General features: G+C 46.8%; 1 protein-coding gene across 1 annotated transcript in view; it reads right to left on the bottom strand.

Moving 5' to 3' along the window:
- The window catches only part of ABCA4 (ATP binding cassette subfamily A member 4), a gene marked incomplete at its 5' end in the record, with an annotated part of 129,497 nt that overhangs the window by 92,958 nt on the left and 9,033 nt on the right, over positions 1 to 27,506 (bottom strand). Inside the window, 5 exons of the mRNA XM_081223844.1 lie at positions 1,187 to 1,276; positions 13,679 to 13,876; positions 18,400 to 18,527; positions 24,486 to 24,625; positions 27,073 to 27,214. Coding sequence (XP_081079970.1) covers positions 1,187 to 1,276; positions 13,679 to 13,876; positions 18,400 to 18,527; positions 24,486 to 24,625; positions 27,073 to 27,214 — 698 coding nt within the window. The remainder of the gene's footprint in view (positions 1 to 1,186; positions 1,277 to 13,678; positions 13,877 to 18,399; positions 18,528 to 24,485; positions 24,626 to 27,072; positions 27,215 to 27,506) is intronic.

Below are 27,506 nucleotides of genomic sequence, written 5' to 3'. Positions count from 1 at the left end.
TTCAACAACAGTAAGTCTTATGACAGTCTTGTAAGGGGTTATTACCATTATTATGTTGCTCATTTAATCAAAGCGCTCTGAGATGAAGGGGCTGTTCCAGAGTCAAATAGTCTAGTATTAGTTAACATAAACTGGGCCATCTGCTTCAACCCAGTCACGAATGCTAGACTTGCTATCTAGACAGGCAAGAAACCTTCTGCAACTCCCACATGGAATTAAGAGCTTTAATATGCTTTGGAGATTTAAAAAAAATTCTCTATCAACTTCAACCCTATTATACTGATATGAATTTTTAAAATGCTTATGAAGAAAAGAATGTTAAACACAGACTCCCTCTGCAGCAGGTGGCCATCAGTACAATGGGCCCTTCTCTAACCTTCCCTGCACGGCACTCTGCCCAGGCTAAGCTTAGTTTTATGAGGGCAGATTCTAACCATGCAGTTTTCCAGGTTGGCAAAGCCCAAGTCAGCTGAGAATACTGGAGGGGAAAAAAAGTTTGGGGAAAATTATATTTCCCCTTTTGCCTCTCTTTCATAATACTCACTACACTTGAAGATAATTGTTCATTTCACATCTCTCTTCCCTGTTGGACTATACATTTCACAAGGCAGTGACCATATCTGTCTCTTCATCATTATGACCCCAGCACCTCTCATCTGTTGAGTGGAGAATCATTTTATATATGGTCAAAGGCTCGGCATTTGATTAAAATGTGTGCATCTTTTACAAAACAACACAAAAAAGTCACTATCTTTGTGATGAAATGAGTATGTAATATGTATGTAAGACACTTAGTGCCTGTAAGCACTGTGTAAGTGTATGTGATTACTATTAATGGTATAGATTTATGTGGATTTTAAGAACATAAATAGAATATTGGATCACATCAGAAAGAGTGGAAAGACTTAGATTCAGCTGTCAGTCCACTGATAATCTGCTACACCAGACAGAGTGTTATTTCTTTCTAGGTGTGAAATTAGACAAGCAGTTCCTTTCTTACTGCCTCCAACCCAGGAGCACAGATAATTAAGGATATGAACAGGTATTTTGAAATTGCTAGATGGAAAGATCAAATGTATTTCTCCTTGAACAGGTCTGAGGTACAATTAAATTATTTGACATAATAAGTGTGATAAAATGGTGGAAAGATATAATGAAATTATATTACTGTCATCAAGCCACTTACTTCTTGAATTCTTGGCGACAAATCAGATAATGTTTTTCCCCAGGATCTCAGATTGATACCTTGGGAACTTCTGTCCAGGAGTTTGGGAAGCTGTAATTGATAGGAACAAATATTTAAAAAAATATAGTATATATATGTAGTTCTACGTGTATACACGGGTGCCATCTGATCTCCTGTATGCTTGAAAAGCATTTCCTCCCTTCTTTTTGATCGCGGAACCTCTTCTGAAAGATTGCTTTCAGAAACAAGCTTCTTTCGTCTAATCGAGAAAATCAAAGGTTCTTATTCTCAGCCCTGCTGAGCTAAGCAATCACAAATAGTTTCATGGTGACATTAAATACACCAAAGTGATTCTGATTGCTGGTTTAGCAACACCAGACAAGGCTCCTGGAGGAAGGAAGACAGAGCACAGCTGCTGGGGTGTAAAGGAAGGCCACGTGCAGAGGGTGCCCACCTGTTCACCTCAGGCTTCCTTGTCATTGTTGTCCCTTTATGTCCTTTACAGACAGGTTGTGTCTCTTCCTCTGTTCAGCACCACTCTTATGGAAGATTCGGCCAACTCCAGAACCTTTCTTTTTAAAGCTGCGGCTGGCAGCCTTAAAGAGAGAGAAGTTCCCTTGAAGATTCTCTAAGTGACGCCAGTGTTCTGGTGACCCCAGGCCCACGCGGCGACACAGAGCTGTTTGTGCGTTTTCCACTGTGGTGGGGAACGTGGAAGTTCACAAGCTTGCTGGCTCCAAGTCCCAGAGCCTGAGGTGAACACCTTGTTTTCCGGAAATCAAGTTCAAGTCCTGAATGAATAACTTCATTCTTTATAGTTTCAAAAATGATTGAATCACCGAGTCTCTCTTTTTTAGGACTGAATTCTAACTTTTACGATGGTGATTTTCAAACTCAAGTGTGCATCGTGAGTAGGCCTGGAGGGGAATCTTCATTTTAACAAGCTCAACATATAATTCTGATTCATGCATTTATGGACCACAAGCCACAAGCCTTGCCTTTTTATTTGCCAGTGTGGCTCTCCTAAATGATGGGTGTACTGATCCAGCTGTGGCAGAGCAGAGAAGCAGGTGGAGGTAGGCTTTGAGCAGCCCAGCCTCCTATTTCTAGCTGTGGTCCTGCTCCACTCTCTCCTGGCTGTAGGTGAAGGAGCCCTCGTATTCTCTCTGACTCTGAACTGAAGAATAAGTGTACGTACACTCTTGGAGCATCAACATTTCAGGCTTACTTTCTAACTGTAATATGAAAGGCTTTGTTACATATGAAAGCTACAAAGCAGACAGGTGGAGAATTTTCTAGAGGAAGGAGCAGCAAAGCCACCACTGAAACTATACCCCTGAGAAGAGTCTTCTCTCCTTAACCTTAACACTGGGCCTAGGCTTTGGTCTTGCCATGACTACTTTTCAAACTCCTCGAAAATAGCTTCAGCGTATGTTGGGCAAAGCGCTTTCATTGCCGAGAAGTACAGGTAGGAAGGGAGGAAGCCAACAGGTAAAAATGTGTGCCAATGGCAAGATATCACTCAGTCCTGTTGACTCTCCCTCCTAGCTATTTCCAATAAGATCTGTCACAGATGAAAGGGGATCTAAGATACACATCAATTAAAATGCCATTGTGGATCTTATTTTTTTTAATTTTTGATCTGAACAAACCAGCTGTAACGATCAGAGGGAAAGTGAACATAACTGGGTATTAGGTAATATTGAGGAATTAATGTTAATTTTGTCGGGTGTGATCATAGCACTGTGGTTTTGTTAAAACAAGTAAGTTTTTATGTTAGAGATACATAGGGAAATATGTGAGGATGAAATGTTGTCTGTGGTTTGCTTTAAAAGACTTCAGGGAAAAAAAGGAACAGAAGAAACAGGAATAGCCAAATGTTGATAATAGTTGAACATGGGTGATGGGTACATGGGGGTTCATTATATTATTCTCTCTACTTTTATAGTTATTTCTAAAACAAAATTTTCAAAAAGTTTTTTTTGCATGCGTAAATAAATGGATAAATGAACAAATGAACGAATAAGTCAATATTCTCTCCTCTCTTTTTTCCTTCCTCACTAGACTGCCTTTGCTCAGGCTCTCCTTGCTTCTGTCTCAGAACATTTGATCAGAACAGCCTTCTTCCTGTCCCCTTGCCCCTAGTCTCCTTCCTTCCAATGTATCCTCCACACTATAGCCTGAGTTACCCAACAGGCCAATCCAATCATGTCACTTCTCCTGCACAAAGATCCTCCATGGCTCCCTACTGCCTCCAGGAAAGAAGGTCAATACCCATGCTGGACACACCTGGACTCTCGTGAGCTGGTGCTTGGCTCCCTCTCTAGCCTTCTCTCTTGCTTCTCTTCCAGCATCCAGACTTCATTCTACATTCCCTAACGTGTTGGTCCCTTTCTCATGCCTCCTGGCTCTGCACATTGTTCCCCCTCCCCGCCTTCTCTGCCTGGTAAAGTTTTCTTCATCCTTCAAGTCTCATTCCTGATACCACTATCTATGTGAAAGACAGCGTCCCCATGGTAGAGTTAGATGATACTTCTTTTTCTATGCTTCTTTGCTTGCCCTTGCTCTGTTATGTTCTTTTACGGTGTCCTCTTTATTTCCTTCCTTGGACTCTTCACCACTGGTAATTATTCTACTGTTTATATGTTATCTGTCTCTCTTATTAGATTCTAAGCTCCATATAGACAGGAACTGTGTCTGTGTGCTAGGCACATAGTAGACATTCAGGCACATATTGAATACGATGAATGAATGAATACTTACATTATAGCAAGAAGCAGATTGACTACAAGTGTTTCTATGCATGATACTCCATGAAATGGTATGCTCATTAAGGGCAGTGTATTAGTTAGGGTTCCCCAGAGAAACAGATCCAATAGGAGGTATATAAATAGGAAGAGATTTATTATAAGAAATTGGTTCATGCAATTATAGAAGCTGGCATATCCCAAGATCTGCAGGGTGAGTTGGCAGGCTGGAGACACACAAAGAGTTGGTGTTTCAGTTTGAGTCCAAAGGCAGAAAAAAACATCAATGTCCCATATCAAAGCCAGTAAGGCAGGAAGAATTCTCTCTTACTTGCGGGAGGGTCTTCCCTCCTCCACCCCTTATTCCCACAATTCTTGGAAGAACAGTTCACATTCAGTGATTCATTTCCTCACCAACACTTCCCAGTCTTCCACCCGCATCATCCTACTAAGATGCTTTCACTAGAATTCCCAGTTTTAAAGTCTAATGGATGCTTTTGGTGCTTGTCTTTTCAGACCTCTCTGCTCTTGACACTTTTGGTCATGTTCTTTACCTTCATGACACTCATCTCACCTGGTTTTCTCTGTTCCCTCCCTGCCTTTCCCACAAGCTCTTCAGCCTCCACTTTCCCCTTATATGCTGAGATTCTCGACCTCCATACCCTCGCTCTTCTCATTCTGTACACTCTCTCTGGGTTTTTTCATTCCCTCTCTCATTTAATCTGCTACCTTTTTGTTGATGACTTCTAAATCTGCATCTCCATCCCTCAATTGTCTGTTGGACATTTGCATAACTCCAACTTGTCCTAAACTGATCACATCGTCTTCTCCCAAACCAGCTTCTGTTCCTGGATGCCCTTCCTCAATTGGTGGCACTGCCTCCTGCCCACTCACCAGAGCTGGAAGCCTGAGAGTCATCACTGATGCTTCCCCATTCCCATCCCATTGTCAAAATCCCCAGCCTGGTGATTTAGGAGCTGGTGTTGGGTCTGAGTTTGGAGCAGGATGAGCCTTCAGATTGCAGAGAGGGGAGCAAAGAGATATCTGAAAGACCACCTTAGGAAGAAGCTGGAATCAAGGAATGGAGTCTAAAGAAGCTGTGCAGAGAAAAACAACCAGGGTCCTAGACAATGGGAGATACCTAGAGGGACTAGAAGCCCAGAGGCACAGAAAATAAGCAACTGTCACACTCATGTGTCCAGAGAGATTGGACAGCAATCAATCAGTCACAGCTCCTATCTCTTTTAATTACTTTCTCTTCTTTGTGAGTTTGTTGTCTGTTTTCCTCACTTGACTGTGGGCTGGAGATTATCCATGCCTATGTTTTGCCTAAGTGGACATCTTCTTTCCATCCCCTCTCCTTCATCTCCATAGGCTCTAGGCACACTCTGGCCTTAAAATTCCATCCTGCCTCAGATTCAACACATTAAAAGCACCTGTGTCTCTATCTATAGCTATATGTACCTATATCTATCTGTTGATATAGACAGGTAGTTAGATAGATAGATAGATAATTTTTTAAGGTTCTTAATTTTGCTTTTGAAATTATTTGACCTTGACTAACTCGTTAAATGAATGATCTGGTACAATTTCTCAGCAATCATTGCAAATACTTAGGAATGTTTGTAAAGGGAGAAAACCTGAACTATAAAACAGTTTTTTTAATTTAAAATTTCATGAATATTAAATTTAACCAAAAAGTTGAATAATATTACCTTTCTTAAACATTCAATTTAATGTTTATTAATTTTAATTCTAAAGCTTTTTCTTTGTATTTCAGAGCCATAATTTTTAATTTTCAATTCTTAAACATTCTTGTAGGCCTCTGCAAACCCTTTTGCCCTTAGATACTATGCCTATCATTTTAGGGCCTAATAGATAAGACAGCTAACCTCCCCCATCCCACCCCATCCTCACCCTACCCCTACTGGCCATAGTCAACTCATGTGAAATCACCTCACCTTCTCCAGAAAGCCTTCTTTCCCCCACCGTCATGCTCTTCCTGCCCTCCTTCTCCATGGGGTAGATGTCCCTCCTAGCTGCTCCTATAATCTTCAGTGCATTTATTTATCACTTTTATATTGGTTTGCTATTATTTTTTAAGATATTTGTCTTTCTACTACACTGTAAACTCATTAAGCATAAGAATAGGCTTTATTTTGTTTTTATATCTTCAGGGTATGATACACAGTAAATGCTCCATAAATATGTGTTGTATTAATTAATGAGAAAATATACTCCAGTGGAAAGGAGACGGAATCTATTGTGATTTTACATTTCATGAGAGATGTTTTCACAAGGTATGATGGTGACTTACAGGAAGGGGGTGGTCAATTCCACCTGGGGACGGGGAAGGTGACACTTGGCTAATGTTTGAAAGAAGACAAGGTGATGACCATGAGGATGAGGGCAGTACTCGTGGACAGAACGGGAGGACCAGGAATTCCAGGTGGAGGGAGGAATGTAAGGAGAGATGGCAAGAGAGACTGGAGAGACAGCCAGATAAGAACAAGACCAGAAATTTGGGGAAGAGGGAACAGGAGGAACAACTGCTTGAGATGCATTTGTGTGTCTGGTTAACATTTTCTTTTTCAGTCTTGTTGATAATTTAATAATATTCATTATACAAATATTTACTGAGTTCCAGCTGTGTGCCAGGTACCATAGCTGCAATGCCTTTCCTAGCTCTTTCCAGGGGAGATGGTAAATAATGAAGGTCTTATACTCACACTTTCATTTTAGATACCACCTACATCTCAGAACAGTGCCCGTCCCCCCAGGGAACACTTCATACGTATGTGGTCATGAATTGTCTGACTGATGTTGCCATAAATTATAAAATAACTTTCCCAGGGCTCCCTCTCCCGTTATCTATTCAAATTCTCATGGACTGTTCCTGCCAAAAGAACCGGAAGGGACTGTAAATTTATTTGAATGGAAATGTGAAACCATTTCTGGAAAAAAGGTCACAGACCAAAATGGCAAGTATCATCACTCACCCACATGCACACACACACACACACACATACACACACCACTGCTTCCTATGCCAAATAAGTTCTCTTAATTTCCCAAACAACAGGTAACCCTTCCATGTCACGACTGGCCTCAGCACTGCCAACCCAAGTTCAAGGTCTGATTAGACCTTGTAAGGAAGGAAGACTGGATATACAAATAGGGCTCTTGAAAAGGTATGTCTCTATCATCTCCCATCAACTATGGTTGATTTGAGGGGTCCCTGGGCCTTGATCCAGTACTTAAGAAATGGATACAAGGTCCTAGCCAGTAGCCAAGAAGATTCTGGCTACATGAGGTCTCTGGGTTCCCAAGGGACAAGATACATGTCTGTCCTTTGGGACTGTGTAATATTTTTTCTTAAGGCAGAATAAGGCCTATTAGCTACTAAAAAAGTCTTGTTTGAGCAATCCTTGCTGATGCTTTGGATCCAATGGGTTAATCAAACAGATGTCACTCTGCCAGCACACAAAAGGAATGTTTTATGAGTTGAAATTTTTGTTTTACTTTCTCTGATTCAAAGAAGGCCATCTGGAAAACAGTATTGATTTCTAAGTTGAGGATCTATCTAACACAAGGGTAAATAGGTAGCCTTGGGTTAAAAGTGTCTTTATAGGGATAATGTGGCCTCTGGGAGCTGGTAGAAGGCTCTGGAGTAAGGGATGAGCTGCTGCCTTTGAAGCACCCAGACAGAGGTGAAGAACAGATGAAACGGTGGACAGACAGTGAGGGGCCCACTGTGTTTAATTGTGGGCCGCTACAGGAAATCCAGATTTATCCGGTAGGGAAGTTGTTGCTAAGCAACTGGAGGAATGTAGATTTGAAGCATGTTTGCTGCAACCTGACAGTTGTGAAGCATCAGATGAAAAGAGAGGAAGCCAGCTTCAGTGGTGAGGGGGCAACCAGGAGGGGACACCCTGAGTACCAGGAAATGCGTCATGAGTGGAGAATTCAGACTAAATCACTCAGAGCAGGGGGGAAATGCCAAACTGTCTCTACCGGGAGAGGTCACAGAGACATGCTGTTTCCCAGGACTGGAGGGGGCAGAAAGTCTGAACGAGAGGGTGGGCTCTTGAACAGACAAGTTATGGGACTTTTTTTGGCTCAACAGAAACTGGCCCTTTTTCTCTCTGAGGTGACTTCAGTCTTGGTATTTGTGGTTGATGAAAGCAAAATTGGTTTTGGAATCTATGGGAAGTCAAAAGACGACCCCATGAGATAGACCTCTTCCTAGTCTGAGGGTCAGAGGAAGGAGAATGTCCCACCTAAGTGTTTGAGGAAGATGCTTTTGGAGTGGAGCAATGGGGGCGGGGCACAGTGGGGCCTTCCACAAAGCAGCTGCATTCTAGTTTTTGTAAGAGTAAAAATGCTTTTTGTTTCAAAGCACTTTTCCAACTCTTCTCTAATGTGAATTTCACCACTGGATCCCATGAGATACATGGAATAGGTTTTGCTATCTCAATTTTACAGATGGAGAGGCTGAGTTCCTTTTAAATGACAGCAAGAAAGGAGCCAGTGCAGATCCAGGACCCAGTCCCCGACCACCAGGAGACCTCTGTGGGCCCCAGCTGGCTGTCCACCCTCTGGTCCTCTCACTACTGGGTCCTGTGCTCAGGGGAGAAGGTGATTACTTCATAAGGAGAGTTAAGGAAGAATCTGTGGCTATATTGAGAGCCTTTAGGAAAGGACATATATTAACGGTAAGTGGGAAAGAAATTTTAATGCAAAAGCCCTTAACTTGGGGTCTGACTTCAGAGGCTCCAAGAGCCCCACCCTCTGTGTGTCTGTGTGAACTTACATTTCTCTAGGGAAAAGGTTTAGAGCTGTTGTCAGGTTCTCAAAGGCAGTTCTAATCCATAAAAAGATTAAGAACTACCGTTCTGGAGAGATAAGAAATGTCAGAGGCCAAAATCCTTCTTTAAACCAGTTTACCTTGGAGAAAACCGGATGCCTAACATGTTGGTGCTCAATCTACAGCTACTGAATAAAGGCCAGAACCCCAGGACCCATTATCCTAAAAGCAGTCTTTTGTAGGGGCCTGTTTGTGTTCTAAGCGACTTTAGTTTTGACCTCTCAGTCTTTTTTTCTTTTTAAATTCATAAAACAGCATCTGACCTGGCATGAAAATAAGCCCTAGCCTATTCATGCCTGGAGTCTAAAAGAAACCAAGGCAGGCCAATGGCAATCAAGCCCATGGGCCTAATATATATTTAATGTACATTAATGTTCCTCTCTTCTATTTCCTTTTTATTTCTTCCTTATCAAAATCAGTTCGCCAAAATTTTGAAATATAATAGACACATAATTTTGTAGATGTAGGAAGAACAAATATTAATGCTGTAAATCAACTATACTTGCTGTGGCTTAATAATTTTCAAAAAACAAAAAAATCCTATTTGCCGACTTGGTTTTGCTTTCGCTCAGCAGCCCTGCTGCACCTCCCTCCACACTGCTGGCACTGGATACCACTCCTTTCTCCTCTTCCCTCCCTAAACCCCCCACACAGAAATAGGAGAAAGTTGACAGTCCAAAGATTCAGAAGTCGGAAGGGAGAAAGATCATGAAATTAAGTCCTTAATGGGACCTCATGGTAAAATCCTGGAGACATGGGGCCTTTCCAGAGAATTTTGATGCAGCACTATCACCTGAAAACTGAAACGCATAGTTGAAATTTAACAAACTGCAACGAATGATCCAAGAGAGCAGAAACCATGGCCAGCTCACACTGGGCAGGGGCACTCCACCCACATTTATTCCCAATGATTCAGGAATTTAGGGAGCAGAAGCCAAGAACAAAGCGGGACATTGAAGAGAGCATGTAGCAAGCACCCCCAAGACTGGCCTTTCTTCTGCGGAACTCAATGTTCAGTCACAAAGACACGGGGAAAATGAAGTCAGAAAAGTAAAAACCTTGACTGAGCAGCAGTTGACGGAAAGGAAAGAAAGCTGAATCATGTCACACTGGAAGCAACTGCAAAGGGGAAAACCATGGGCCCAAATGCCGGGGAGGGCAAATTTCCTCTATCAACATCCATCGAGAAGGGGGAAGGGAGGGAACGCAGATTTCCCAGCAATGTGGCAGGTCTTGGCACCTCCTCAGTTCCCCACCGAACTTCCACAAATAAACATGCAGAGACGAAGGGACAGATTCGCTTCTCAGCAAGATTTCAAAGCTGTGCACCAGAGTCGGAGAGAAAACAGGAAGGAGCACCAGAGGGAGAAGGGGGAGGAGGGGGAGAGGGGGGAGGGACACGCACGCCTTGGGCCAAATCAGATGGGAAATGGCCCAACCCCTCACCCGAAACTGACACACCATTTTTTATGAGGTGTGAAACGTTTCAGGTAGTGTTGGCAGCCACTGTACCTTGGACCCAGGTCTGAGCTGTGGGGTTTCAAGCTGGGGGCGTTAAGCCCAAAAAGGCCACAGGTGAAGACAAGCTCTTTCAAACTGTCTCAACCCAGGTGAAACCAAGAGGGGCTAAACCTCCTTGGAGAAAATCCATCCAGCTGGCTGCTGTTTTCGTCCCAGCCCACCTAGGTCACTGGCCATCCAGTGCGTGTGCATGTGCATGTGCAGGCACGCAGGCGCGAGCGCACATATGGGGATGGGTGGGGTGGAGTAAGGCGAGGGTACTGCATTTGGATTATTTGAGGATGACAACACTCACTTCTGATCTCCAAGGGGCTGAGGAAAAACACAGCTGGCCCCAGTTGGTGCTGAGTCCCCAACGCCCCTCTCTGAGTCTCTTGGCTCCACGGTCTGGTTTGGAGGTTACACTTCCACCCACATGCCCAGGTCCTGACACGACAGAGGCAGGAGCCGTGTGGTGGTTTGCTGAGATGGCCCCTCTCTCTTTGTTAGTGAGCACCAACTTGGCATTTACTAAAACCTTATTTATACGCTGGTGTACGTGTGCGTGAGAAACAGCCCAGGAGACCAGAAGGCACAGCATTCCCGGCGCTGGACCTAAGCATGGCTGCTCGCCAACCAGCTGCAACAACAGACTCGTCCCAGAGAGGCCCCTGCCCCTGCCTCCCGCCTGGCTCATGCCCCTCTGAGAAGGTCGGGGAGGTTCTGCCCTGAGCCTTTCTGTGTCTGCCTCAGGGCTATTTTACTAAAAACACAATAGGATGGGTACAGGAGGAAAAATCCCATCTTACTGCCTGCAATTCCTTTTAGGTTTCCTTCTTAGTAATTAAAAAAAAATGTTTAGTCACTCAGTCCATTTGTCAGCTGGAAAAGCACATTTCAAGGGCACCACATAGGGTGTTTGTCCTCTTTGCTTGGGGCCGATGTGTCCTGTCTTGGTTAGGTCTTCCCACACAGAGACAAGCAGGAACTTGTAGATGGTAGGTAGGGGCAACACTATCTCCTGGGTAAGCCTGTCTCCTGCCAGAACTTGCTCCTCTTGGCAGTCTCTGGGGTCGCTCACCGGCTTCGTTAAGAGGACAGCAGGGAGGATGCATCCACATAGCATCCTGGTCTTAGGGGTGATCAAATGAAAGTACTTTGAAGCCTTCGGTGCATTTGGGTACTACTATTATTATTGGGCTTGGTCTACAGAAAATGAGACTGTAAATCAAACTCCTGTGTTGTAGGTCAGTGATTCTCAACCCTGGCTGGATGTTAGAATGATCTGGGAAGCTTTTAAAAAGGCCAAAGGCAACTAATCAGAATCTATGGGATGAGGTGGGGGGCACTTGTAGTTTTTCAAAGCTCCCCAGGTGACCCAGTGTGCAACCAGGCCTGGGTACCACTGCTCTAGGGGCCAAATGTCCTAAGCCTCGGTGCTGTGACATGGCCTGTTTGTCTGTCTCAGGGTAACTGGGAATTTAGTGAGGGCATGAAAGCCATGTTTGGGCCCTTGGCCTCAGAACAGTGCCTGGCCCAATTCAGGTTTGAGTGCATGGACACGGGCGAGTACCTAGGGTCCATCTCGGGTTGGTGAGGGTGACTGGCCAAAATTCTCCTCTGGTTTCTGAACTCTAACACTTGCCAGAGCAGTATGTAAGGGCAGCAGGAAAGACAGTCTAGTCTTTCTTATCTGATAAATAAACATCCTGAAGCCAGTAGCCTGAGTTATGGGTTCAGACCCTAATGAAAAGTTTTGCCCAGGTTCCCCTTTCTCCTGCTATTATCCAGGCTGTCCTCATGCCCCAAAGGTGCATGTACTATACCAGTGGCCAAGGTGCTACAAAACAGATGCATGACGCTGCCCGTTTTCTAGTGACCAGAGGATTGCACTATCCCAGGCACCCAGGGAAGCTCCCACAGCTCTGCAAACGCAGGCACTGGGCTCCCATTGTGCTGGGGGGGGTGGTTCAGCCGCTCAGAATAAGGATTTTTATCACCTACTCACTCTCCTGTCTGATTCTGAAAACAAGCTAAGAAGTGTGTCTAAAATCGGGTTCCTCATGGAACTTCGGACAGAGAAGTTTGAACTGCATGGCTTTTTAATCTCCCTGCAGAGACCTTCTCTGGGGCCCTTGGCTCTCAGGGCTGGTGGCATCCATAGATCTGACCCCTCTTACCCATTCTGGAGGCCCCCCGATGAGCTGGGGAAATTATGGAGTAACATTCCAAAGAAAAGTCACACTGAAAGGGATGAAGTGTGAACCCTGCCAGAAACTGTGGGGTCTTGTTTTATTTTGTTTTGTTTTTAAAAGCCTTCACCTTGCTTTGGAAGACAGGGCTAGAGCAAGTTTTCTGGGACTTGAGAGAGCAAATGTAAAAAGACAAAACACAAATTCCTCTGCCATGTTCTCCGTGATTGACACTCTCCGAAACATAGTTCCAGAAATTAAAACGTAGGCAAAAGAGAAAACACAATTCAATGCTAGAAAATTCTAATTCTAATTTGGAGTGTTTCTTAAAGCGTGGCCTACGATGACCTCCATCAGAATCACCTAAGGTAACAGGGCAGATTCTGGCCCAGCCCAGGTCTCCTGAATCAGTCTCTGGGGGTGGGAGTGTGGTACTTGCATCTTTTACCGGCTTCCTTGATGATTTTCCTACACTCTGAAGTACGAGAACCAATGCTCGACGCCTCCTTTATATAATTCCCTCTCATCTTACCCTTCTAGCAAAAGAGAAGATATGACTGGATCCCAAGAAGTCTGTCTGGGATGCAGTTCTGAACAGTGTTGAGCTAGATCAGGCTTTCCCAATCTCTGGAAATTTTCTATGATATTTTCTCTTGGTTTTTTTGTTGTTTTTTTAATCCAGAAACAGTAAACTCTGGGGTCAAGAGCAGGCCCAGAGAAGGGAATGTGAAGCTCTCATTTACTGAAATTTATTAAATGCTTTGCATATATTTTTAATGTATCTTTTCTACCACTCTATAAAGTATTATATTTGTTTTGTAGATGAGTGATGGGGCCAGGAAAGGTTAACAATTTTTCCATGATCATCTAGCTCCTCCTTTCCACACTGCCAGAGGTGGTGAAGAGGGCTTATCCCACATTTAGGGGGGACCCAGACCTGCCACAGCACATATCTAATGGTGATCCTAATGGTGACTCCTAGATGTCTGGGCCACGGCTCTGGAAATACTATCAGTTGATTCCCGGGCCTTTGGAGCCTGTCTTGTCTTGTCTTGAACAAGGAATGTCTGGAACACCAGGTTCGCGCCTTCCCTGTCAATTTGTGAGTCCCCGATGGCCTGCCACCAGGACTTACTGCCTCCAGGAATTACCCCCCAAGGGGCGGGCAGCTGGATACCTCCCTTACCACATGGAAGAGCTTGAAGAAGTCCACGTTGGTGTACAGGGTGTCTTCCATCCATTGTAGGGTGCCCTGGGAGAGGGAGCACAACGCATCACGCACTGTCTGTACCGCACGGCGCCGGGGGAAGATTAGGAAGCGCTCCAGGAGGGCCTCACTGCAGGCGATGTCCTTCAGCACTAGGTCTGGGACTCCATGAGCAAACTGCAGAAAGGAAAAGCAACACTGGAAACCTCCCTGTAGTAGAGGAAGACTGGCCCGCCCAAAGATGTCCATGTCCTAACCCACAGAACCTGTGAATACGTTATGTGGCACGGCAAGGGGAATTAAGCTTGCAGATGAAATTAGTTGTTAATCAGCTAACTTTAAAATAAGGAGGTTACTTTGGATTATCTGGGTGAGCCTAATGTAATAACAAGGGTCCTTTAAATGTGGAAGAGGGAAGCAGAAGAAACAATGTCTGCCTTGAAGATGAAGGGAGGCCACCAGCCGAGGAAAGTAGACAGTATCTAGAAGCTAGAAAAGGCAAGAAAATGAATTTTCCTCCACTTCCCTCAGTAAGGAGCACAGCACTGCTGGCTCCTTGACTTTTAGATTCTGACCTCTAGAACCATAAAATAATAAATTTGTATTGTTTTAAGCCACTAAGTTTGTGGTAACTGGTTATAGCAGCCATAGAAAATGAATATATTCCCAGGCCTCATTTTAGCAGAGAGACTCTACAATTTAAGCCATCCCTTCTTAGCACATGATGCTAAGGTACCATCAGGACCTACTTCCTGAAGCTGAGGTGGGGGACTGACTAGAATGGATTTAGAGTGATTGTGAATGACCACCCCTGCCTTCCTGTCTCACCAGATTTAACAAATAAAAATACTGCATGCCCAGTTAAATTTGAATTTCAGATAAACAGTGAACAATTTTTGGTACAAGTATGTCCCAAACAGAGTCCAAATGGGACATCCTCATGCTGAAAACCTATTTGTTGTTTATCTAAAATTCAAATTTAACCAGGCACCTGTATTTTATCTGACGATGCTAACCCCTGGAGCTCCCACATCCGAAAGCTCCTGTGGAGCACAATCCCCATGATGGCCTCCAGAGGCCAAGGAGGCCTCAACCCTGGCCAGGACCCTTGTCCACCCAGCACAGTAACTGGCCTCCTGGAGTCCTGGACTCCCAGTAGTGGACAAAACCCTAAATATCATAAATAGAACAGGTTCATGAACTTCCCTGGCCTCCACAGTCCCATGCCTTCTACACAATCCTCTGGGCTGGAGAATGGAGCAGGTGGGTCTCTGTTACCCGCTGTATGGAAACTGTCCAGACCACACACAGAAGCCCAGTCCCCAAATGAAGCCCAGGTCACAGCTGGTGCTGTGGACTCTGAATCTCAGGGGCCTGTAACTGGGTGCATATTCCAACAGAGCCTTCCTGTTTTGTCCATACTTTACTTCTCATCTCCAGGCAAAACCTCACTCCAACTCTATTCCCAGAGTCTAAAACATTTTGAGGTGGAGGGAATTAATGAGCTCATTAGAACCCAAACCTCTAATATTCCAGAGGAGGGAAGTGATGGAAAAGGGGTTAGGTGACTTGAGAAGGTTACACAACAGGCAAGGGAGAAAGCTGGGACACCATGAAAATGTAACTCATTCATTCAATGCTCATTCACTGCGTTCCCATTCTGCAGGGTCTAGGAGAGTTACTGGGGTCACAGCGAGAATAAGATGAATTTTCTGCCCTCCCAAAAACTAGCTAGGCTAGTTTCCAGGCTAGCTGGAAATGCAGGCACTTAAACAGCAGGAGGTGCTAGGCTGAACGTCGTGAAACCAGAGCTCAGAAGAGGGAGTGTTGAGAATTGCTAGTAAAAGTAGCTGGTATTTATTGAGTGTTTATTATGTGCCATGCACTATTCTAATTGCTTCATGGATATTAATTCTTTTAACCCCCACAACCACCGTATATGGTAGGTACTTTTATTATCTCCATTTTAGCAATGAGGAAACAGATTGCTTATTAACTTGCAGTGAACCTTGTGACCTTGCTGAGATTTGAACACACAGCTTGTGCTTAACCCTTACCTGTTAGCTCTTTGTTGATTAGGGAAGGGTGGGGCAGGACAAAGAAGGGAGGGTTTATGAACTGTTTCACTGAGGAGGCAACACTTGAGCTGGGCCTGGAAGAATGTTAAGGAGGTTCCAGGGCTGGGGGTGAGAGGTGTGATGAGGGATGGACCAGAGAACCGTATTACTTTAGTTGCCTAATAATTCCCTCCATGGGGAGAGACCGAGTGATGCTATTCCCTTTGGAGCTGTGCTCAGACACTAGGCAGAGGGATATCCAGTCCTAATGGTAAAGAACAAAATTCCATGTATAATGAGGATGATCGGTTAGAGAGCTGCAAGCCCCATGTAGCTGTTTAAACTTAAAATAATTAAAATTAAATAACATTTAAATATTCAGTCCCTCAGCTGCACTAGCCCCATCTCAAGTGCGCACCAGCCACATGTGGCTAGTGGTTACCCTATAGACAGCACAGAGAGAGCACTACTGTCATGGAGGAAAATTCCCATGGACAGTTCTGTCAAGGAGACCGAGATAGAGACCGAGATAGATAGAAGGCACACAAGGCAGTCGGGCTAAGAAGCAGGGTGGGCACGGAGGCATGGAGGGAGCTGGGTCCACATGACCTGCCTCCGGAGTGCAGGAGCTGGGTTCCTTCCTAAGCTCTGAGTTTTGCTGATCAGGGAAGCATCAGCTAATCAGAAACTGCAACACTAAATAAAGGCACACCCCAATGGCCCAGGCCCTGTCTTCTCCCCACGTGAAAGGCCTCAGCCCTAATGCCAGCAGCACAGCCACTAGAAACCCAAATGTCACGTAGGTGAGGAACTGGAAAGAAATTTCCCCTAAATTCCTGCCCTTATCTCCGTCTCCCTTTTATTACCAACTGGAAGTCATCACAGGCATTTCCAGGACTTGAGTTTTATGAGCTGAAGAGAAAGCAAAGGGGAAAGTGAGCAAGTGATGCTGCCCACCCCCCACCCCCAGATTGGGATGGGAGGGGAGTCAAGCAGGGCCGGGCAGCCAGGCCTGACCCCAAGGGCCACCCCAGGAGCACACTGTGGCCAAGCCTGGGCACTGGGGGTACCAGGTTCCAAGGGCCCTGACACTCTGCCTCAGGGCTGAACCTCAGCTCCCCTTGTCTAGTTTCAGTGAAAACCTCAGGGTCTGAGAAGCCAGAAAAGCAGGTATGGGCCTCTCTATTGTTGTGCTGGGAACCAGCTTGAAAACCCCCTTCAAAGGAGCCAACCTCAGCCAGGCAGGTGGGTCCCCTCCCTTCTCTGGGCTCAGACGGCACCCTGTGCAGACCTTTGCCTCAGGACTGACACAGGCCCTGAAATTCTCTATTTACGTCTCCATCTCCCCTGGAGTCTAGAGGAGGTGCGGTCCTGGCCAGGAGAGACAGGCGGGGCATCTGTGCTAAGGCCCCTGCTTATCATGCGTTCTCACCGTGTTCATCACACTAGGAATCCACAGCCCCAGGATGCTGGGCCAGGTGCCCATGAGGCCCCAAACTAGAGCAGTGGTTCTCATCCCTGAGCCATCAGAACCACCTGGAGAGCTTGTTAAAGCAGAGACCGCTGGTCAGTCTGCGATGGGGCCTGAGAATTTACTTCCAGTCCTTGCTGAGGCTATTGGTCTTGGACCCTGAGAATCACTGAACAAGCACGGGACTAGGAACGAGAAGACCCGATTCCGCGCCAGCTCGGACAATTCTAGCTCTACAGCTGTGCACAAGTCAGTCAGTCACCAGGCACGTCAGTTTCCCCATCTGTTTGACCCATCTCGGGATTAATGTGAGTAGCGCAGGCGCTAACAGATGTGAAAGTCATATGTCAGTGGTAAAAACACTCTGAATAAATACAGGAGATTATGAAAACAGACAAAATAGATTTGGGGGGCGGATAGAAGGAGTTCGCCTGGCACTGGGAAGAAATGGTCCAGGAAATCAGAGGTCTGCTCTATTTGCGGCCGTTGTCAGGCTCTGTGACCTCAAAGGTCACCTCAGCACACTCAGACCCTGGCTTTGCCTTTTTCTTGGCTGGAACTCTCCTCTCACAGGCATTTGCCTGGTGCCTTCTCTTCAGTTAGATCTGCTCAAATAGCACCTCCTCAGGAAGGTCTTCCCTGCCCATCGAATTTAAAACTGCCCCCAGTCCCTCCCTAACTCCGACCCTGCTAGACCTTCCTCACAGCCCCTTTCACAATCTGGAAACGCACGTAAGTGCCCTTGGCTTACTTGATTATTGCCTGTCACCCCCAGTGGAATATGAGCTCCCAGAGTCAGGGCTTTCCTCGTATTGTTCCCACTGTATTCTGGTACCTAAAACATCTCTACATATTTGGTGAATACATGAATAAACCTCAGTTTCCTCAACTATAGAAGAAGTTTGAGCCACATGGTCTCTAAGGTTCCTTCCAGTCATAAAACTCTGAGATGTTTTAAGGATCTGTGCCACTCCAGAATCCTGCGATGGGAATGCTCATCACCACAAGTGACCCCCAGGTATTCTCTTGAGTGTGTGGCATGAATCTGAAGGATTCTGAATGTGAAAGCAAGAAGGAAAAAAGAAACTCAAGGTCTCCTTTGCCTTTCTCAGGCTCAGGCTCAGTGCCCACCCTTCCCCTCCAGGGACCACTGACCAATGACATCCACCTACCTGCTCTGGACGGACTTGGGAGTTGACCAGAAGGTAGACAACTGAGTCAGACAGGCCAATGTTCTTTATGAGAAACAGTGTCAGTGTTTCCTCATCTTTTAGGACATCCCGTATTCGTATTCCTCTTCCTGCGTACGAATGAAAAAAAGAACAGGGTGTTGGAAGGGAGATGCATCAAAAAAAGGAAAATATCTAGAATTGATTCCTAACTTGACTCTCAGGGGAAGGCTCTGTTTGGGGTTCCCTGGGGGCGACTAAGAGTCAGGGCTCCTGCCAGTGGCAGTCACAGCATTTACTGCTGGAGCGGACGAGCCAAATTTAGTGAGAAGGCACACAAGGTGGAAAAAATTAGGTCGGGGTGGTGGTCATCGGATGCTTTGCGGAGTTGGTCTTGGACGATGGGGTGGGGGTGAGGAGCAGTTTTGTCCCCCTGGGAATACTTGGCAATGTCTGGAGACATTTTTGGTTGTTACAACTGGGAAAGTATTGATACTAGTGGGTAGGGGCCAGGGATGCCACCAAACATCCCACAAGGCGCAGGACAACCCCGTTTCTCTGATAAAACAAAGAACTATCTGGTTCAAAAGGTCAACAGTGCTAAGGCTGAGAAAGCCTAGTCTAGAATAGGAGGAGAATTAGTGCCGTTGTCATGGGGTAGAGAACCCTTCTTGGTGTTTCTGTCAGCTCAGCTATGGCTCTAAGCTCAGCATATGGACATGTACTAAGAGGGATCAGGCTGTCTGGGGCAAGAAAACCTTCAAGTGGGGAAAGGGGGATGGCCTGTTGCCTGGGCTTGCAGTTTCATGCCCTGATCAGCCCAGTCACATTCTTTCAGCTTCACTCAAAACCTACTGGAAGCAGAATTTTCTTTTTAAGGAGGCATGAAGGACTTCTAACAGTTGAGGTGACCTTGGGGCAAGTGACTGAACCTCTCTGTGCCTGCACTTTCCACATCTACCTCTTAGGATCGTTGTGGGGTGACTCGGGATAAGGAGTGTAAAGTGCTTATTAGCTCCCAGCTCAAAAAAATGCTTGACCTGATTGCATTAATATTATTCTTACCCCTCCCAGGGGAGGCACACCCACCTTCTCTGCTTGCTTCCAGGGCCAACACTCACTCTGAAGCTGGCCACTGCTACAGTTCATGAGGCACCAGCCAGAGAAGAGGGGGACGGGCCCAGATATTTATGAAATCATTTCAACATTAAGGGAAAGCATTTGGATTGCATGAAAACAGTTATCTCTACATCACAACTTCTCCGGGAGCCTGGTTGACTGCCTATCTCTTAGTTCTTCTCTAAGTAACTTTAATCATCAAATGCCCCTGTTCCTTCCAGGTTCTAACACCACAGTGCTCTTCCTCCCCCAATTCTCCCCAGGCCACCAAGAGGCCTAGCCCCGCAAGTGCTTGACAGTCACCCTTCATGTTCAGGTTGTGACTTTCTTTGTATATGCCTGGTCCAGATTGATGTCGCTGCTAATTTCCTCTTGAAAGGGGATGGGCCAGCCACAGGCCTGCCCGTGCAGCTGGGGCAGGGGAACCAGCCCCGAGGTTCCACCACACAGCAGCCTCTCTCACCACAATGGATGCCAGGTAGCTCAGTATCACTACCTTTTGCTTAGGAAAAGCCCAAAGCCTTTAGGGGAACCTGACTATAATATATAATAGTCCCTTTTATCTTCAGTGGATATATTCTGAGACCCCCCCAGTGGTTACAGATAGTACCAGACCCTATATATACTATGTTTTTCTTATACATACATACCTATGATGAAGTTTAATTTATAAATTAGGCACAGTAGAAGAATATCCAAATTGCAGCATCACTGGTCTTGCACTTTGGGGCCGTTATTAAATAAAATAAGAGTTATTCGTACACAAGCACTGTGATACTGCGATAGTCGATCTGATAAGCTAAGCTAGACAGCTAGTAAGTGACTAACAAGTGGGATACCTGGGCAAAGGAATGGTTTCCATCCCGGGTAGGTTAGCCCAAGATTTCATCATGCTACTCAGAACGGCACACAATTTAAAACTTATGAGTTGTTCACTTCTGGAATTTTCCATTTAATATTTTTGGACTGTGGTTGACCACAGATAACTGAAACCATGGATTGGGGGCGTTCCCCCAAGAGAGGGGGATGGTTCTGAGAGGGGCTGGTTAATTTTCTTCTTGCCTTCTTTCCTTTTCAATAACATATGTCTGTCATCTTCCAAACCCAGCTTCCTTTTTTCTTCCCCTGGGGCACCAGCTTGGTTGTTCATCTTCGAATCATTTCTTTGTATACAGCATTATACTATATCCTCTGGCCTCCAGCAATGCAACCCCAAACACATACACACACACACACACACACACACACAGAGGCTCCTGAGAGTAGGGAGCTAAGGATCCTGCTTTTATTATACTCCCCATCATACCTAGCAATGCTGGGCACAGAGATGTAAGCCCTCCAAGCCACCTCTATCTGACACCCAGCATTAAAGCCTGACGTGGAATCAGGTCTTTGGTAAACGTCTGCGGAATGACAGGAGACACCCAATAAATATCTGTTGTCTTGACTGGAGAGTCAGGGCCCTATCTGACTGTGTAACTCTTCGTTATTCTTTAACTCCCTCACCTGACTTTACATACAAATACCTTGCTGGGGAGAAGGGACAAAACAAGGGAAACTGGGAGTGATTTCGCCCTGGTAGAGCTTCCCAGCCAGGTGCCTGGGCTGCCGTGGCCCTAGGGAGAAGGGGCAGGAGCGTGCTGGTTCAGCACACCTGAGGAGGGCCGGGGCCACCCTGTTCGGAAAGTGTGGGGCCGAAAGTGTAAGCAGTGGCCGATACCAGACAGCAGCTACACCAGACTCCCGAGGGAGAAATGTGAACTGGGGGCCTGAGGAAAGAAAAATAAATGTAGTTTAAAATGTGGTTCTTCTTGTTCTCTTCCCTGGGAAGATTAGAGGCTGGGGGAGGGGGCTGCTGAGGCCCATGGAGGTCAGGGGAGCTGAGGCTGGGGTGGGGGAAGCCAGGAGAAGGTGTGCGTGAGGTTAAGGGGAAGACAGCGTTCAAAGATGATTGAGAGACCACAAAGCTTGCTTGGGGGTGAGTGGGGAGGGGGCTTCACGGCTGGTCTTTTACCATTAATCCTCCTCTGTGGAGAATGCAGTACTACAGGTTTGCTAGGAAAGGAAAATGCCCTGGGTCACCATTGGCATACTTTCCCAGGTGACCGGGAACTGACAGGCAAAAGCACACCCCAGGTATAGCCGCCCACCTCGCTTTCAAAGGCTTAACCCTCCACTGCAGCTTTGGGCGAGGAGTCAATGCTCAGAGCCGGCAAGGTCCCGAGGGGACCCTGGGACAGACTCTGAAACCGTCTTCAGTTCTGACGGTGGACTTCAGTCCTCGGCCTGGAATTCCTTCAGAGACTCTGTCTCTTTTCTTGGGGATGGTCCCCTTTCCCCTCTCATGGCCACCAAGGTCAGGGGTTCTGCAGAGTCTGTGTTCTCGGCCCCCAAAGTCCTTTGGAGAGCCTTGGCTGGCCTCCCCTGACTCAGTTTTCCCAGAGCCCCGAAGTTGCCCTCTTGAAGGGAACGTTCGCCGACAGCCTGAAGGCCGGCAGAAGGAGCACCTGCGTGCCGATTCAAAACTAGTCCTGCGCCGGGCTGGGAAGGAGTGATTTTGGTTCTCATATACAGGCTTGAAAGACCACAGAGACACTGTGGTTTGCAATGACTTCCTTTATATTTCCTCCCAGCCGGACTCCATCCGACAATCAGAAAACAAAATGAAATATCTGCTGGATGAATGGGGTAGACAGTCATTCCAGGGGTCGGATAAGCCCGTGTTCTCATTTGCTTGTTTAACCTTGGGGAAAAAAATGCTTTCTTGTTTGTGCTTTCCCATTATTTCCCTCACTATTAAAATGCTAACTGTGAGGCTTCCCTGGTGGCGCAGTGGTTGAGAGTCCGCCTGCCAATGCAGGGGACACGGGTTCGTGCCCCGGTCCGGGAAGATCCCACGTGCCGCGGAGAGGCTGGGCCCGTGAGCCATGGCCGCTGAGCCTGTGCGTCCAGAGCCTGTGCTCCACAACGGGACAGGCCACAGCAGTGAGAGGCCTGCGTACCGCAAAAAAAAAAAGCTAACTGTGCTTATACCCCGCAAGGCCCTTTAAGCTTGAGCTAAGTAAAATCTTAGTACACTTCCGAGTAACAAAGAAGATAGTGTTTGTAATCTGGTTTTACTACATAAAGTTTACGCATTACTACCTTTGAAAGAATTAGAATGCAATGAAGCAATCTTAATGGTCATTGGATCATATTTGTGTCCTTTATCATTCCAATGGGGAGAGAAGGGAGAAGGTGGCCCAGCGGGAGGGGGATCAGGTTCTCCCTGGAGAACTTTCCCCTCCTGACTCCGCTGTGCTCTTTGAAGCCCCCCTGCTTCCCTCCACCAGCCCCCCACATGGTGTGGTCACTGTCCACTTGGTCCTTCCACTTCTGCCCAGGGAGCCCTCAGGGGAGGGCACTGGTCTGATCACCTCTCTGTCCCCAGAGACTGGCACACTGCCTGGCTCGTTGGGCGCTCACCAAACATCTGCTGACTGCGCTACATGGGTGAGGAGCCCTGGGGGGTTGGTTTGTACCATTCTCCCTGAGCAGAAGCTTTTCTATCCAGCGCCCCCTGTCCCCTTGGATGTCCCCTTCCTCATCCTTGTCATCCTCCAAGATCATCCTGACAGTCACTTCCCTGTTTCCATCCTAGGAGCAGACATCTCCCAGCAGCAAAAAACCCCTTCCTTTGCAGCCTCTGAGCCCCACCCCTGAAAAATCTTTTCCACTCCCAGGACTGCAGTGACCCCTGGGGTCCTGGCAGCCCTGTTCTCTTCCAGCTGCTCACGTGTCCCTGAAAGAGGATGTGGTCCAGCTGGTGCCCAGGCCACTGCCATGGCCAGTCTCTCCGGCCACATACAGAGGAGCCTATGGCGGATGTGACTACCACACAACATTCACTTGTGCTCTAAAAAGAGATGTCAGAGTGGTTACTGGGTTTGGGTTTTGCTTGTTTCTAGTTGTTCCCTTGGGGAGGAGGGGTATGGGAGAGGGAGCTCCCCCACCCTTCCTCCTCACGCTTCTGGACTCCAAGGGGCTCTCCTACCCACACCACCTCAGGGTCCATCCAGCCTGGCCTCTCATTTCCTTCCCCTCCCCATCACCTAACCTTCACCTTCGCTCCACTTCAACAACCATGGCCACACCTGGGGGCTTGTTTTTATCTGTCCTGCATGCCTTTGAAATCCTGAATTCGCATATTTCACATTCTGACCACATCTGTCAATCTTTCCATCCTGCTATTTTCTCCGTCCTTAAACAGGGTCATGGAGTCCTCCAAGACCTCTATTCTCTTGCCCCTCCGTTTTCCCCTGGACAGTTGCAGTACTTCTGGCTTCTCCTCCATCCGTATGCAGCCGGAACCCGATCCGTGTAGTCCAATCACCACCCTCAATCCCCCGAACTCCTGGACTTTCTGTGGCACCTCCCTACCAGCCCCCAGCCCTGCATCCCCCCCACTATGCACCTGGTCTGCCTCAGGGCCTGGGATGCTGAATGTTACCAGAAGAAACAGAATAACCGTACATATTATGTCATGATAAGCATGTGCTCTGACCTCCCTGGCTCCGTACTGCTACTTGGCATTGCTTCCACACGGTCCTGGGTAGCTCACTCTCTAGGACTCTGTGAAAGTGTTCCACACCTTTACCATGCTCCGCAAACTCCTCCCCCTGCTCCCAGCCCTTCACCTGGCCTCAGACTTCCCAGAGCACCATCTCTCTCTGCATTCTCCTATCTCTGGACTTACCTGGGATGAGACCTTTCCTGCCCTCCTTCCCAACTTCCCACCTTCAAGCCTGACAGGAAGAAGAGTTCTCGCCAAGGTAAGCCTCATGCTGCCTCTAGGTCCCATACCTTCCTGCATCCTGCATCCTGCATCTTTTCCAACCAAATCTCCAAACTCGTTCCTGTATCTTCAATCTCTCTGATGGAGAAGGCAAGTGAGAGGCAAGTGATAGTAAGAACACTGAAGCCCACCTCACCTGCAATCCTCTCGGGGTGCATCCGGAGGGTGTTCATGAGTTGCGACAAGGTGCAGAGTTCTGTCCAAACCTGGCCAAGGTGCTGGCTCTCTGGTGCATTCATGAGGAGTTCTTGAAAGTCTTGATATACCCTTGCCAAGCTGTAAGAAAGAGCCTCATCAATAAAGACATAGCTGTCATTTTCATCAGCATCATTATCATCATCATAATACCTTGTGTAATTTTTTAACATACCACCTGCTTGACCTATCTATTACATTATGTATTCTCTCAATATTGCCAAGGCAAAGGAGAAAGATATTTTTACTTCCTGATACATATAAGATAACACGGGCAGTGAGAAATTTGTTGTCAAAAGTCTTCCAACTTTGCCAGGGCTGGGTCACCTCTCAACCCCATTCTCTATGTGTTTCCTGTCCCAAGAACCCTTAAATAGGATGATATTAGGAGATATTACTGGAGGCTCTTCCCAGCCAGTACCCACTTCTCTGAGACCTGCCCTTCCAGCCATTCACATGAGCAGGTTCTAACAGCCATGCTTAACCCGCAAAGTCCCCTCTGCATGCATGTACACACACACCTCCACCAAGGCTGATGGACAAGAAGAATAAAGCTGGGCTAAGCAGATTTGTTCCCAGGAATTTGAACGGGACTCAGGGATGCTCTTCTGATTGCCCAAGCTGAGGGGCCGTGAACTGGGCAACTAGCGCCAGCCCAGGCATTGAGAAGCAGGGGATACTGGTCCATGGAGAGAGACAAATGGAGTAGAAGCCCAGGGGGAGGCAGAGAGGCTGGACCTCGTAGGCCCGGACGGCAGGGAAGAGCTCCTGACGGCTCTCCAGTTCTTCTCCCACTCCCTGAGAGCTGCCTTGCTGCTCCTGGCTTTTCAAGAAGGTCTAGTGTCCAAACCATATCTTTCCCTCTGAGGCTTAAACTTGTTTAAATGTGTTTCTGTGCCTTGCAAGCAAATGAATATTTCACTCATAATGTGTGTGTGAAACATGAAACCCAGATTTCCTTGTTCAAATGCTGAGTACAGCTGGAGTCTGAAACCCCTTCCCTTCCCCAGCTCCCACCTCCCAATCTGTAGACACTGTCAGTGCCAGTCCCACCAAAGCTCCATATAGCCTCTACTGAAATGCCTTCAAGTCTCCCCTGATCCCATCATGTGACCCATGGGATCTCTAGGCAGGTGTTTCTTCTCAGGCACCTCAAGGAAGCTCAAGCTGAAAGTACAGATTGTAAATTAAAGCTTCCAGGTGGTGTTTGCAGCCATGGGAGCCCAGCTAAAATGCCATCTGCTGACTTTCCCAGGAAGATGGGTGTTCTGTGTTCCCTCCTCTATCTTCCTATAATCCAGGGGTTAGCAAACATATTATAGGCTTGTGGACCATGCAGTCTCTGTCACAACTACTCACCTCTGCTTTTGTAGGGCAAAAGCAGTCACAGTTTGTTCCCAGTGGGGAAGGCTACCTCTGAGTATTAAGTTGAATTACCAAACGTTCTTTTTTTTTTAGTCAAAATGCAGTTTTGTCCTGGAGGAATTATATCCAGATCTCCTCTAAGGAAAGAACTGGAGTAACCAAATACCTCAGTTTCCATCTGACTTGATGTTTATACAAGTAGGTGGAGCCTGCTCTCCAACACGCTTTTGTTGGTGAAACGTCACAAGCTGCAGCTCGAGGTCAGCCCAGTGGCTGAAGGACAATCCTATCCTCATCTCTGAGGCTCTGTCTATAGAACATGTTACATCAAGTCCCCCTACCTCCTGCTCTGAGAGGGAATTCCAAAAATAGACCCTTTTTGTATGGAATTTGACCTGAATTCGATCCCAGACCAGAGGTCATTAACCTGGAGTCCACAAGTCCCCTGAAAGCATATGCACAGTGTAATGTTTTGTGTGTGTGTGTCCATCTTTCTTGGGAGAGGGGCCATCAGTTTTCATCAGATTCTCGGAATGGTCATCAGCCCCACAGGTTAAGAACTTCTGCTCTCAAGCAGTATACTAAGATTTTGCCAACCAAGGGAACTGATGGCATTTATGACAGAGGATTTGGAAATTGTCTTTGTCTTCCAAGAAGCAAACTTCACCTTGTAAACTTGATTTCATTCACCCTCAAAAGGTTCCCTGACATTTTTCTTAGCCTTTAGATGTCCAAGAAGGCTTTTAAAGGAACAGGGATCTCTCAGAATCGATCCAGCGTGGAGAGCGATGTAAGGAAACAGAAGGGGAACTGAGTTTTTTTCATCCAGTGACTCCATCCAAGAAGGTGAATGACCTGGAGGCAGTGGACACATCTCAGCAGGGGGCTGAAATTAGACTCCAAGTCACATCTTGGGGATATATGGACCAAGAAATTGTGTTATGTGGCCTTAGTTTGAAGCCTTTTCCTCAAGTGCCCTGACAGCTGATAGAATGCTCCAGAGAGGAAACATGCCCTGCTCCTTTGAGTTTAAGGTTTCAGCAAACCACAAAAACACTCATTCAGCATCACATGCTCTGTGTGCTCACACGTGAACTCCAGGGCAAGATGAGAATAAAGGGTGCACAGCTTCCTCCTGGTATGGTGGGAATCTCAACACTTACATGGAGTTGTTATAGTTTGACACAATTCCAGGAGATTCTCCCGGGGTGGGACTTTGAAAACAAGGATTGTTCACATTGCAGAAAATTCCCTGGAGCCATGGCAACATTCCTGCTGAGGGCATCGCCTTGTTGGGAAAATGGCCTTTAAGACAGGAAATGAAGACAAGGAGTTAGTCATTGACACTAAGTAGGATGCAGGTCCTAGGGTCTAGAGCCTCTGCAGGAAGGACCCCTGCCCTTCTGGTGCTTTCCTTCATTCACCAACATTTAAGAAGCAGGGGTGGGACTTCCCTGGTGGCGCATTGGTTAAGAATCCACCTGCCAATGCAGGGGACACGGGTTCAATCCCTGGTCTGGGAAGATCCCACATGCTGCGGAGCAACTAAGCCCGTGCGCCGCAACTACTGAGCCTGAGCTCCAGAGCCGGGGAGACA

This window comes from Mesoplodon bidens (assembly GCF_964165515.1).
Source record: "Mesoplodon bidens genome assembly, chromosome: 2".
Taxonomy (NCBI): Eukaryota; Metazoa; Chordata; class Mammalia; order Artiodactyla; family Ziphiidae; genus Mesoplodon; species Mesoplodon bidens.
Note: the sequence above shows the minus strand (reverse complement) of the source record. Positions and strands in the feature narration are given on the sequence as shown.